Below are 14,186 nucleotides of genomic sequence, written 5' to 3' on the forward strand. Positions count from 1 at the left end.
GAGATCCCCTAATAACCCTGGCTCCAAGGGACCTTGCAAAGTCCCAGTCCAACCTCCTGCTCCAAGCAGGACCAGCAGTGGGATCAGATCACAGTGCTCAGGGCTGGAGCTTGTTGGGTCCTAAAGATCTCCAAGGGAGGGACCTGCATGTCCAAAGGGTGCAAAAGTTTCCTGACAGCAGGTCAGGATGACTTCTCCTTGCTGGTGACCTGTCCTGGGGCTCTCAGCACAAGTGCTCAGGTGTCCTTAGTCACCAGTGATGTCCCAGCTTTCCATGCAGGCCCTTGGCCAGTGACACACAAAGGCTTCTCAATCAAGTAAGTTTCACCTGTGTTTACAATCAACTGGGCTTTTTTTCATGCCCATTTTCTGTTGTTACAGAAATGTTACCTGTCCAGCACACTCCACTCAAGTAAAATGTCTGGGTTTTGTAGATGGGAGTTTGAACGAGACAGTACAGATATTCTGCATCTCAGTCGTCTTTAACTGGCAAAGCAGATGATTTTCCATCTAATACCTCGGAAAGTCTTTGCAATAAAATGTGTCAGAATGTTTTAACATGCTCTCATGTCCTGCTCTCTGCACAAGTAAAACAGCAATGCTGAGTTCCAGTGTGCAGGCTCTGGGGTGGGAGGGGTGCTTGGGGTTGTTTTGTTTTTAAACAGAGGCCGTGGAGAACACCCCCAGCACAGCCTGCCCTGCCACTGACTCAGTGTTTGCCTTAAGGCCAGTGATCCAGGATTTAGCTAAGCCACATGACTGACTGGACTGCCAGTCCTTCATCCCAATCCTTCATCCCAGTCCTTTACGATGTACTGATGTTCCCAGGTTTTGGTTTAAACCATAACATCAAGCTAGAATTCATGAGAAATCATGAGACTGAAAACAGCTCTGCCCCTGCAGATTGCAAAGCAGCAAGTCTGACAGCTCAAAACCAGGAACAGTATGAATGATGCAGTATTTGATCCTTTAAAACAGCTCAGCTTTTTGTTGGGTTTTGGAGGGGTTTTTTTTAGCTAACCTCTAAGTTTTTTTTAAAAACACCAGCAGGATCTTGAATACAAAGAATTTGTGCCCTGCAGCCAGCTGGCAGACACAATTACCACTAAGCAGAAAGGAAAGAAGTGGGTGAAATAGGAAGGGAATAAGTACAAAAGCACAGGACAACAACTGGAGCTCACTGACTTCTTGCATTTGGATCAAGCATTTCAGTTTTTGCTTAAGCTATTCCTTTTGTTCTCAGACACACTCCCAACCCCAGAAATCTCTCTATGTCTAATGATTTCATTTTAGCAAGGGAAAACAATATTTCCTTCTGTTTTTCTCAGGAGTGATTTACAGTGCTCCCACTGCTCTGGAGTACCCTTGGAGGAGACCAATTTGCTGCTGGATTGAAGGGCTCAGCTCACCTTGACTTCATCTGGGCAGCTGCTCCTTCCTTTGTCACAGAACAAAGCACCTGGGATCAGCTCCTGCTACACTGAGGCAGCTGGTTTTGGTGAGAGAGTGTCAAGCAGGAGGGAGATAAAGGATGAGGAGAAACCATGAGGTGCCTGATGAGAATGTTACAACTCTCAATGACAAGAAATCTGCCAAGGACAACGGGAAAGGGACTGAAGTTCATGAGCTACCAACCCGCCTGGAGTTGTTCTTTAAGAGCAGTGATGACGTTTCCTGGATGCTGAACTACTGTTAAATACCTCACCCAAAATTCATGCTCTGAATGGGAGCATGGCTGTAGTTATGTCTGACTAGACCTGACTGTAATGCTGCAGGGTTTGTTCCTTTTTATTCTGTTGAGGAATGGTGGGAGAGACACAAGATCCACCTGAAACAGTGGGGCTGAAGAACCTTTATCATCAGGCTGGCTCAGCTATGAGCAGGGCTTTGAGCGAGGTCTGGCAGGGAATGATGGTGATGATGATGATCCTGACAAGAAACAGGCCACTGTGAACAGGCTCTGGAATGTTCCTTGTGAAGGCAAAACAAGTGGGATCCCATCTCATGTGCCTGAACACAAGTACATCCATTGTAGGAAACAGAACAGGAGGAATCAGAGTGTGCATGGCTGTGATCCCACAGGGATTACAGAAATATGGTATCTCCTAATAAATTCTGGCACACCAGCTCCAGAGCTCACATTTATCAAAATAATCAATTAGACCTGTTAGATCACTACTGAAGGGCACTTTCATCAAGAGAAGCCACAAAAACACCCCAGAAGTTCCTTGAAAGGTTTCTTTTTTCAAGGACAAACATGTTAATTAACAGAGCGTCTTTCATGCTATCAAGAAAATTAGGGGGAAAGCACAAATGCTTTCTAATGTGAGGGCAATGTTTCATCAAGGAAAGCAATCAGAGCAAAAAAACCTAGCATGGGTTTTCATAGAATCACAGAATCTTCAATCAGAAAAGACTTCTGAGGTCAAGTCCAACCTTGTCAACTTAACCATGTCCTCAAGTGCCACATCCACTGTTTTTTGAATGCTTCCAAGGATGGTGACCCCACCACTGCCTGTCCCAATGCCTTTCTGGGAAGAGATATCCAACCTGAACCTCCCCTGGCACAACTTGAGGCCATTTCCCTTTGTCCTATTGCCAGCTATGATAACTTTGTTTTGGGGGAATGTCTTTAGGAAGGAAAACTTGCATCAGGGATGTGTGGGAAAGGTGTCCAGCAGAGCTTTCACATGGGGTCACACGAGTAGCAGAGACAGAAAAAGATGGAATTTTTGGCTGAGGATACACCAATGCAGCTCTCAATGACACCAGCTCAGGCTACACAGAGCCAGACAGTGAAGTGCATTCAAAACCAACCCACAGTCCCTGTTTTAAAATCAGATTGGTTTAACACTTCTCACACACTTCTTCCTAAAGCTCCTGTCATTGCTTAGCAAGTCCTGACTTCATCCAGCCCCAGCACTGCAGCACCCACAGATGAACTGGAGTTGGAAGGGAACAGCACACTCTAGAACCTGAGAGGCAGATCCTGAGACCTGAGGCAGGGCAGCTCCGCTGGAATGAACAGACTGAGCAGGAAGGTCTCACCCACACATCAACACCTTCCCTCTGGGAACTCAACACAAGGAGCAGATTATGCAGGGTGAGGAATGGCAGCCTGGTAATTGTTCCCACCCTATGGAATGTGTTTCCTGACCTGGGTGCCCTGCTCATGCTCTGTGTGAACTCTCTTTGCCTCCCTCTAAGCTCTCCCCTCGTATCCTCACACAGTAAATGAGTAATCCTCCCCCCCGGCACGATTCTGGAGTGACTTTTGATACAATAGAAAACCTTTCTGCACAGGTTACTGCATTTTTTACTGTGCACATTACGTGTTTTCTACAGGAATGATCAAACAGTGCACAGCTGGCCCAAAGAGGCTGCACAGTGTCTGTCCTTGGAGGCTTTAAGGACTGCACTGGATAAAATCTGATGCCACATCTGACCTTGCTTGGAACTGAATGAATCTGTCAACCAGTGACCAAGAGAGCAGGTTTAAAAGTGATTTATTTAGTTGATTAGTTTTCTATTGAAAAAACCCCAAAATACAACAAACAAAGCCCAATTCAAAACTTTCCACCTCGAATACTTCTCTGCACTGCTGTGCTGTGCTGGTTTCAAGGCCAGATTGGAGGGGCTTGGAGCACCCTGGGCTGGTGGAAGGTGCCCTTGCCCATGGCCCTCTATGAGCTCCCTCCCAACCCAAACCATTCTTTGGTGTAGGAAATACTCCTGACCCATCCAGGAACCACAAGTCAGAGCCAAGGGAGCAGAACATCCAAGGAAACAGCACTGAGCTCCTGCTGAGGATTTGTGTGACTGCCCATGGCAGGGCACAGCTCAGGAGGACTGTGCAGATACAGAAGACAGAAGGATTGGGAAGGCACTGGCAGAGGCTGCACGAGAGCAGTGCAGGACACAGGCCTTTAAATCATCTGCCAGCACTGAGAGAAATCTAAACAGAACTAAGGAAAGAAGTTAAAAAAGAGATCCAGACATTTTCTGCTCAGAATTTTCCAGTCAAAATCCTTTCATACAAGAAGCTTCAGGTCAGCAATAACACAGACAAATTCAGGACTTTATCCTCTGGATCAGATGTGTTCTGTATTCAGCATTACATACAATCCAAATTTCCCATAATGACAACTCTCCATTTTTCCTATTTGCTTTTGTGGAAGGGATGAATTCTAATGACTCAATACCAGCTCATCAAACATTCCCTTCATGGATTACATTTTTACTGTAGCAAGCTTACAAGTGATCCTGTTTGGATGTGTAATTTGTTTGATTTAATGTACAATTCTGCAATGTAAACCTGGGGTCACTTTGCAGTGCCTGAAGAAATCATCATCCAAATTAACACTGATTGGAAGTTGGGAATCACAGCAGTATCTTGTTCACCAGCACAGAGCAGCCACTGCCTCATCCCTGCCAGACTCTGACACCTGAATTATCCTCTGCCTGTGTCACAAAGCTCAGGTGTTCCAAGGGGGTTGGGATTATTCACACTTTTCAAGGAGACTGTTTACTGTATTAAAGGGCAGCTGTTCTTGGTGAACTTGAGGGTTCCAGGAACTGATAATGGATTCTGCTGCCTTCTGTCTGAGATCAATTAGCTCAATACAGCCCCTATTTCTTCCAGCAAGAGCCTCTTCACCAGGGGGCTGACACACACTTCAGTTTATTCCTGATCTCCCACCCAAATTCAGTGGCAGCACCATCAAGCCTCTCTCTAACTCTTGTCAGAGCCCAAGCTCAGGAATCACAAAGCTGGTTTTTACCATTTCTCCAGCTTGAAAACATTTGCACTCCTACTTCCTGCTCCCCAGGACAATGCTCTACCTACTCCTTAGATGACTGGAATAAAACTATTTTCAAACATCTCCTTGTGGTGGGGTGGAGAAGAAGGAAGTGCAGATGAGTAATGATGCAGACAAACCTCTTTAGCAGGGCGATGACAAGCACTGCTTCTAGGATTGTTCATGCATCAGGCTCTGATTCTTTAACACAAAAGAGCAGCTAAATAATTTCTGGGCAACCAGCAGTGGACAACACCAGCAGGTTTCGCCTTACACATCCTGCTTCTCTGGTTTCCATAGCTCTGTTCTTCTCCACAAAATAGCAGGGACACAGGATAGCTTCACTGCAGTTTACTCTATGGATTAAGAAACTGGAGCTGTTGGTTTAAACACCCTTGTGGCTGAGCAGGATGCACTCTCTGAAGTTTCCCAGTAGAAGGTGGCCACCAGCAGGTATTTCCAGGGAATGTGGCACTGCCAAGGGGAGTCAGACCCTGTTTAACAGGCCAGGCTCTGACCAGGGCAGGCTCCTCCTCAGTCCTCTCAGAGATGGGACAAAGCGTGAGTAGGAGACTCAGAGTCACAGCTCTCCAGGTCAGCAAATTTAAAAACCAGGAGAGTCTCACCATGTAGTGGCCTACAATGGAGGTTTCCACTGATTCTGGAACTACATCATGCTCAAGGTAAGTTCAAATGGGAATGGAACTGGATTTCCAGCAAAATAAATATGATCCCAGCCCCGAGGCAGAAAGGAGTGCAGTTTGTCCTGGGATTTCTTACCTTTCCGTGCTCCTGCTGTTTGACCCTGCTGCAAAGCTGCTGAAATGCAGAGTTGGGCCCACGGGTTACCCAACATCAGAATCCTCTCCAAAGGATCCCGACAGTATCCCAGAGCTCTGGGAGGAGGAGGCAGGGACCGCACAGGGCAGTGACTCCCCCTGCCAGCCCATGCCAAGGCCTCTGCCAGGACATTCATCCCAGTGGGCCACCTGTGCACAGTGTCCCACTTTCACATCTCACAGAACTCAACTAGGAATTGCTTTCATGCAGCCAGAAAAGTGAGAATTATTTTCCTGTTTAAAGACTCAGACCCTACTGTTTTGCACCTGATGAGATTATGCATGTTTATGCAAATCAAAATGCCACGCTCACAGCTCCTTTTCTCCACTAAGTACCTGCAGCAGAGCATAAACCCCCTCAATTTCCTATACATCATTTTAACACTACCTACTTACGTCATTTGGTGCAAAGCACCAAACATCAGTCCCAAATTTAAGTTGTTTTAGCTTTTTCTTTCAAACAATCACCTGTTTAAATGTTTCTCAATGATTTAAATGTTGATCTCTGGGGAAAAAAGAGAAATTGATCTTCCTGATCAGCATTTGTTTCAAGTAATCTGGTTCCTATTCTGAGTGAATTTCAAGTGATTTTTGTTACATAATTCAGACATCTAAAGTCTTTGTGAATATTCAAAAGGATAATACAGGGAAGACAGGAAGACCATAATATGAACCTTACATTTACTCATCTTCCTCCCAAATGAAGCTTGGTAAAGAGAAGGTGTAAAACCTACAAGGCAGCACTTTGGAATGCACTAGGGACCATTCTTGTGCACTGCTTCTTCTCCACTGGAGTCACTGCACAAGAAATTCAGTGAGACAAGTTAAGAACCAAATTTATTAGAGATCAGTCAGTTCTGATTTCTCTTTCTGACAGTCAGCCGTGGATTTCCAAGCCATGCTGTCAGTGAGAGTCACTACATCTCACACTTCACAGAAACAACTGCTGTCATGACAGAGAAACTCACCCTGGCTCCAAAACTCAGCAGATCCTCCCTGTGTTCCTTCCCCAAGTGCAGAGTATTTAATTTATAAAAGAATGAGCACAGATTTGTAACAGCAGCAAGAAAGAACCAGACTGAGCAACCTTTACAGGGGGTTCATATCCAACCACAGCACCAAGCCCTGAGGCACAAGGAACCTCTTTACCCCTTCAGGGGCTGCTGGAGGCAGAATATGAATCTTTCCATTGCTCAGAAAAGCCTGTAAGTGATTTGGGATTCAATAATTTCTTGTTTGATCTCTAGCTCTGTGATGAAATGAGCTCTAGAGTCTGACAGACATGAAGAACCTGAAGCTGTGAGTCAAATGACCCCAAATCTGGGATCCTAAAGCAAGTTTGTCACCTACCTGGCACATCAGATATCCAGAGAATCCCTATGAAAAGATCCCTACGGATCTTTGAGCACTGAGTTGATCTGACTGAGATCAATTGAACTGATCTCAACTGTTTTCATTTCCCAAAAAGTTTTCCTACAGCTTTAAGGGGAGGCAGTATCACCAGAGCTCCAGGAGCAGGTGGGCACGTCTGCCTCAGGGCAGTTGCCATGCTATTGGCAGGGGACTGCAGAATTTTATTTCAGTGGAATGAATGCACACAGAACATTTCCATCTTCCCTAATGCACCCTCTACATGCCCTCCCACCTTCTCTCTATCTCCAGCTTCTCCTTTCTGTGACCATCATTTCACAGCCAATAATTTCTTTTGTCCTTTTCTCCTACGCTCCACCGCCCCTACTCTCTCCCTGTGCATTCCCTTCCCCCTGCCCTAAGTTTTTCCACATTTCCCCACTGATTTCTGTGTCTCAGTGCACCAATAGTGTCACGCTTGTACACTGCACTAAAAGCCAAAATAGAAGCAATCAACAATGCAGCAGCCCGGGCTTACTTTTACATCTGATATTCCACACAGTTCAGCAATGCTGGACCAGGAGTGCTCTCCTGGCACCTGTAAAATGTTTAAAGCAGTCATAATTCAAATGCACATTACTTAGAAGATTAGAGACTGTAACCAACTGCTTTTCATGTTAACCTTGTGCTGGCTATGGCAGCAAACAGCTGTCACAGTGGGAATGCTGAATTCAGTACTTAAGAGGAACAGCTCAGTGCAAAAAGCAGCAGAACCAAGGGGTACCTCAGAGTGGAGCAGAACTCAGATATCCCTATTTATTATTATGTGCATATTCAGAAGCACTGATAAAAAAAGAGTTTAATGAAGAGGGGATTTTATTTGGAGAGGGTGGGTTGCAAAGGATAAGTCACAACACAGTCTGTTTATTTGGAATTCCATGATTAACCACGAAGGACTGATAGTGCATAGAATCAATCATGGAATGGTTTGGCTTGGAAGGGACCTTAAAGCTCATCTTGTTCCACACCCTGCCATGGGCAGGGGCACCTCCCACTGGCCCAGGGTGCTCCAAGCCCCAATGTCCAGCCTGGCCTTGGACACTTCCAGGGATCCAGGGGCAGCCACAGCTGCTCTGGGCACCCTGTGCTAGGGCCTCCCCACACTCCCAGGGAAGGATTTCTTCTCAATATCCAATCTAAACCTCTCCTCTTTTGGTTTAAAGCCATTCCCCATTGTTCTATCACTACATGCCCATGGAAACCCCATAATGATGAAAAGAAAAGCAGTTTAAGCAATCCCAAACCAAAGATAATGACTCAGAACATCCTCATCCCTGTGTCCACCACTTCATGGCATTCCTCAGCTGAGATGAAACACTAACAGCATAAAAACAGTCTGAAAATACCTTAGGAGAAAGCAGCTGAAGAGGAAAGTACTTCTGGGGTGTCCTCTGAGAAGCACAAGAAAGAATAAGCACATTCTCTCCAGGGAAAAGGAAAATGCTGAAGGATATTGCCAAGTTATGCTGGCATTACATAAGCTAATTCCAAAACCACCTTTTTGAACTGTATTAGTCTGTGTTGTCCTTTAAAAGAGAGGCATTCATTTATAATCCAGAGAGAATTTCAACCCCCAAATCTAAAAAAACCCTGAAGCTGGGTTTTTTAGAACAGCCAAAGTTCTAATAGTTTCTGTGTGTAAACATCCGAAACTATTCCATCTTAGAAACAGGGTAAAAATGAATTAAGTCTGCTGAATCTTTTTAAAAAGCAGAAAGATAAGGCCAAATCTTTGAGGAGACATGGCTCATAAATCCCTGCCTTGGCACAGAACTGTAGGAAGATGGATTAATTCCATGAACAGCACAAAGGAACAGAAGGAGAATAAAAGAAGTAAAGAAGGTGAAGGAAACTGCAAAGACAAAAGGCCCTTGTTTAAATTCCTCACATCCATGAGCAAGCAGTGCATGACAGTTTGTCAAGAAGTGTGAGAAACTCACTCTAAAGACGAGTCATGCATGGACTTCTGCCTTCTCCAGGTGATAATGGATAATCATTTTGTATTTTTCATCTATTTCAAAGGGCTCCCACATCAGATGGGCAGGTGCTCAGCAGGAGCTCCTTCACCACCAATTAACTCTTGGGTTCAGACTCAACATGAGCCCTTCAGGTCTTTTAACACAGGTTTCTCAGCCCAGTGCCTGGCAGGAGACTCCCACTGATCACATTCCAGCCACTGCTCCATGGGACTGACACGGGCAGGCAAAGGATCAGGAGGCTCAGGACAACACCAGGAGCCACATGGGGCTGGACACCCACAGCATGGAAAAACCACCTTAAAAATTTACACAACCACCAGCTCTGGAGGGGCTGAAGCGCCTCAACTGCTCAGTGGCACTTAATTAAAGTATTTAAATCACTTTGCTAATTAGGAACTGCACTCTGGTCCAGGTTGGTGGCTGGGTATACCCAACCACTCTTGAGTCTAACTGCAGCACAGATTAGGTTCATTATTCAGCAACAGGCTCTCAATCAGAGCCAAAACTCCTCAAAACATGGACTAAGTCAAGGAGAGGGGCCCAGGAATCAGTGCTCAGAACAGCACAGGGAGTGCTGGATTAATCTAATTACACTGCTGATGCTTTTTGCTGGCAAGCTATTTAGCAAATACACAGCAATGATAAAAGAATTGCCTCATGCTGCTACTGCAGAAGTTAATTAAGATTTGTTTGGTGGAACAAAAGACAAATCAGGGTTGGGGAAAAAATCAACATAATTTTTAGTGTTTCAGACAGCTGGAGAGAGTGTGCTTTAAAATGGATTAAATGTAATTATCCTTGTTATTTTTTCCTCTGTTGATGCTGAAAATGACACAAGATTATAAACTGTAGGACAACATGCAAAACATTGTTTTGGAGCCAATTGTTCTCTTTTTCTTTAAAGCATGTAATAACACACAGTTTTGCCTCACCATGAAGCAGCCAAAGTGTGGAAGCACCACCTGAAAAGCAGATCAAGACTGAAAGAAGTGAGAGACGTATCCTTGTGTTCCAGGTTGGCCAGAGATTAATCCAAAATGGATTCAACAGTGCATCCCCTCACTGGTTTGGAAACAGGAGTGCACCAGCAAGTCTCTAGGTTTAGCTGGGATCCAGCTTAGAATCATGGAATGGTTTGGGTTGGAAGGGAACTTAAAGCTCATCCCATTCCATCCCCCTGCCATGGGCAGAGACACCTTCCACTAGACCAGGTTGCTGCTAGAATTCCTTCCCAATATCCCATCCAGCCCTGCCCTCTGGCAGTGGGAAGCCATTCCTCCTGTCCTGTCACTCCAGGCCCTTGTCCCAAGTCCCTCTCCAGCTCTCCTGGAGCCCCTTCAGGCACTGGATGCTGCTCTAAAGTTTCCCCAGAGCCTTCTCCTCTCCAGATGAAATTCTTCACCCTCTTTCAGTCCCCAGATCCTGGAGTTTGATTTGGAGGACTGACATCTCATAATGACTTCGAATCACAGTTTGGACTCCAGCATTCCTGAATATTTGGCTGGAAGAGAGACACACACTCCTCTTCTTCTACCAGAGCAACAGCTTCTGCAGCAAAGCACTCGTGGCTGCCTGAGTCACTATTCCTGCCCACAAAGAGATGGTCAGAGTCTCATCCTTTATATGTTTCAAGTATTTTTAGGGACAACTGATAGAAATGTGCAGAGCAAACCCGCATCTTTTTTTCATCAGCTTTTATACTCTATAATTCTGCACTAAACTGGAGCATTGTTCCCTGCTTATCCTAGGAAACCATATGGGTAGAGTCCCAGGAGTCTCACAGAAAGAAGGAGAAAAAAAGGAAAATAAAGTGTGCTCTCCATATTCTAAGCACGGCACAGCTGTGAGTGACAAAGGCTTTTTCTTTGTCTTATTATCTTTTAACAAAAATCCCCTGAAGAGCTGAGCACCAACTCATTAACAAAGTTCTGCACATGAATTCATAAACAGTTTTGGGTAGCTCTGTTCAAAGCATTTCTCCTTTGGCTGTGAAGTCTCAGTGGCATTTGAACAGAAGGGATAAATCAGATTTTAGGCTTCACTTCAAGATTATGATTTACTTGAAGACTTTTTTTGGGGGGGGGCAAGGATATGGTGAAGAACTAGAACAGAGAGCTAGAACTGACTTGAGATATAAGGTGAAAAAACTTCTACAGAGACAGTGCTTGTGAAAAGGGGGCCTGATGGGAAACTGGTTCACAGGGATTACCAAGTTGCCAAGTGCCCACATGAGCTTTGAAAAGATATTTTATCCCTCAAGCAAATAATGCAGCAAAATATTTGAGACTTCTTAACAGCATGGCTTTCCCTGTGTCCAAAAGGCGGTGGTGGAATGAGGAAACATTGATTATCAGTGGGTTAATTGGCTGCACTGGTGAGGCCCCAGCTCGAGTGCTGTGTCCAGTTCTGGGCCCCTCACAACAGAAAGGACATTGAGGGGCTGGAGTGGGTCCAGGGAAGGGAACGGAGTTGGGCAAGGGGCTGGAGCACCACAAGGGTCTGGAGAACTCCTGAGGGAGCTGGGAAAGGGGCTCAGCCTGGAGAAAAGGAGGCTCAGGAGGGACCTTTTGACTCTCCACAAGTCCCTGACAGGAGGGGGCAGCCAGGAGGGGGTCGGACTCTGCTCGAAGGGAACAGGGACAGGAGGAGAGGGAATGGCCTCAGGCTGGGCCAGGGAAGGGGAAGGTTGAACATCAGGAGGAATTTCCTCATGGAAAGGGTGATTAAACACTGCAAGGGGCTGACCAGGGAGGGAATGGTAGAGTCCCCATCCCTGGAGGTGTCCAAGGAAAGCCTGGATGTGGCACTCAGTGCTCTGGGCTGGGTGACAAGGTGGGGATGGGTCCCAGGTTGGACTCGATGGTCTCAGAGGTCTTTCCCAAGCCCATGGATGCTGTCATTCTGCAACTCCAGGTGTAGCACACCCAGTAGCATTAAGATCCCAGGGGAGATGGTTCACTCCAACATGTTTTCAATGAAGAACAGAAGATAGAGTGGGTAATGACTGTGAGAAGGATGACAATAAAACAAGAAGCTACTGGAAGGTGAAGGAGAGGCTGGCTGAAAGCACTGCCCAAAGAAAAGTCTGGAGCAAGACAGGATATAGATGCAGATTATCCATGAGGAGAATCACACTGAACTGATACAACTCAGCAAGCCAAGAGAAGGCAGAATTCTGCCAAACAAAACTGAAGTCTGTGAGGGGGAAGATCCCAGCACATCTGATCTCCTCATTGATGCTCTTTGCTGTTTCCATTGATGTTTTGAGGAGACTGAAGTGTCTTGTGCTGAGAAACCCTTATACATCAGCAGATAATAAAAGTAAGCACATGCATTGTAGGTAGCAAAAGGAAAATGAGAAATTCTGAAAGCGTTCTTCATGAACAAAACCCAGCAGATGAAAATGAGTCGGAGGGTGGGGGGGGCCAGAGACTGGTGAGAGGCATCACTACACTCATTAACTTAATTAACTGAGAAAATCCAGCTGTGCTTTCGTGCTTGGCCAGGAGCAGCCACAGTCACTGGCCTGTCCCTCACCTGCCAGTCACTCAGCCAACTCCTGATGTGCTGCTTTGGAAAAGGGCATTAAAACATTTTCTGTTGCAAGGCCAAGATCTGCAGGCTGTACAGTCCTGCTGAGGATTTCCAAACTGTCTTTCTTACCTCGAACATCTCCTGCTCTGTCCGTCGATGATCATCCAGGAGCTGCTCCATGTAGGTCAGATTTCGGAATTTTTCTAGGTAAGTACTGTACTGCTTCTGCAGCTGCTCCTCAATCTTCTCGTACTCATCCATGAAAGCAGGGCTGGGGAGAGCAAGCACAAACTACTCAGTGAAACCTGCCCAGGGCAGCTGTGGCTGCCCCATCCCTGGAAGTGCTCAAGGCCAGGTTTTATGGGGCTTGCAGCTACCTGGGATACTGGAAGATGTCCCATGGCAGGGATGAGATGAGCTTTCAGGTCCCTTCCAACCCAAGCCATTCTGTGATTCTAGGAGTCTATAAACACTGCTCTGTATATGCAGAATTCTGAAATGCAATTTTGGTTTTGCAGCTGCCTTTCCATGTCTGCTAAACCAGCCTCAAAAACCTCTTGTTGTTAAGGTTTCACACTGCTTCAGAGAATAAAAGCTCAAGACAAAGCCCCTCACTAAACAATCCTGGAAATGACATAAAGCCAAGAGAAGGTTTTTGTGTACAACTCCCTTTTCCTTTCACACAGGCACAAAGGCAGCATTTTGGCCCCCTTAGAAGGTAATATGAAAATAATTATCCTGCTGTTCCACAACTGCACAAAGTTAGTGTGTAGCATGGCTGGTAAATCATCTACTTTGCTGGGGACTTACTTGCTACAAAAGTGTGCTGTCATTACAGGTTTAATTAGACTGTATGATGAAGTGATGATGTCATTACACCAGAGAGCTGACTGATGCACCCAAAAAATCACTGCTGCTGCTCAGTGCTTCACACCCACCCAATCCACACCCACCCACCCAGTCCCACAGAGTGGGACTGATCAAAGCGTGGATTTAAATCCAGTCATTCCTTCCACCACTCCCTTGTCTAATACTTCCTCTTTTGTTTTTTTAATATGAGGTCAGATTGCAGATTGTATAAACCTGCAGGTTAATTAAGGGCCAGAAATCAACCCAGACTGTGAACCTGAACACTGTGATACCTCCAGTATCTGAAGGGGTTTACAAGGAAGGAAAGGGACTCATCATCAGGAACTGCAGTGATAGGACAAAGAGCAATGGGTTCAAACTGAAAGAAGAGAGATTTAGAGTGGATATTGGGAAGAAATTCTTCCCTGTGAGGGTGGGGAGACCCTGGCACAGGGTGCCCAGAGAAGCTGTGGCTGCCCCTGGATCCCTGGAAGTGTCCAGGGCTGGGTTGGATGGGGCTTGGAGCAGCCTGGGCTAGTGGAAGGTGTCCCTGCCATGGCAGGGGTAGAACTGGATGAGGTTTAAGCTCCTGTCCCACCCAAACCAGTCTGGGATTCCATGATTCTACAAATTTTCTGCCAGGCTGTACCACTGCCCCGAGGATCTGATCCTAACAAGGGCTGCAGAATGAAGTTTTTTAATTGGTGGTTAACAGCAGAAGCCTCTGGGAACAAAGGGACTGTTTGCAGAAGTCACATCCTTTCTGTTCACACTCT

At 45.9% G+C, this 14,186-nt stretch overlaps 1 protein-coding gene across 3 annotated transcripts in view; it reads right to left on the bottom strand.

The window, feature by feature from the left end:
* CLUAP1 (clusterin associated protein 1) overlaps window positions 1–14,186 on the bottom strand; it is a 58,267-nt gene that overhangs the window by 25,752 nt on the left and 18,329 nt on the right. For all 3 annotated transcript variants that reach the window (XM_017741312.1, XM_017741311.1, XM_008639072.2), the window contains one exon: window positions 12,691–12,832. In XM_017741312.1, coding sequence (XP_017596801.1) covers window positions 12,691–12,832 — 142 coding nt within the window. The remainder of the gene's footprint in view (window positions 1–12,690; window positions 12,833–14,186) is intronic.

Source organism: Corvus brachyrhynchos, unplaced genomic scaffold (genome assembly GCF_000691975.1).
Source record: "Corvus brachyrhynchos isolate BGI_N302 unplaced genomic scaffold, ASM69197v1 scaffold58, whole genome shotgun sequence".
Lineage (NCBI taxonomy): Eukaryota > Metazoa > Chordata > Aves > Passeriformes > Corvidae > Corvus > Corvus brachyrhynchos.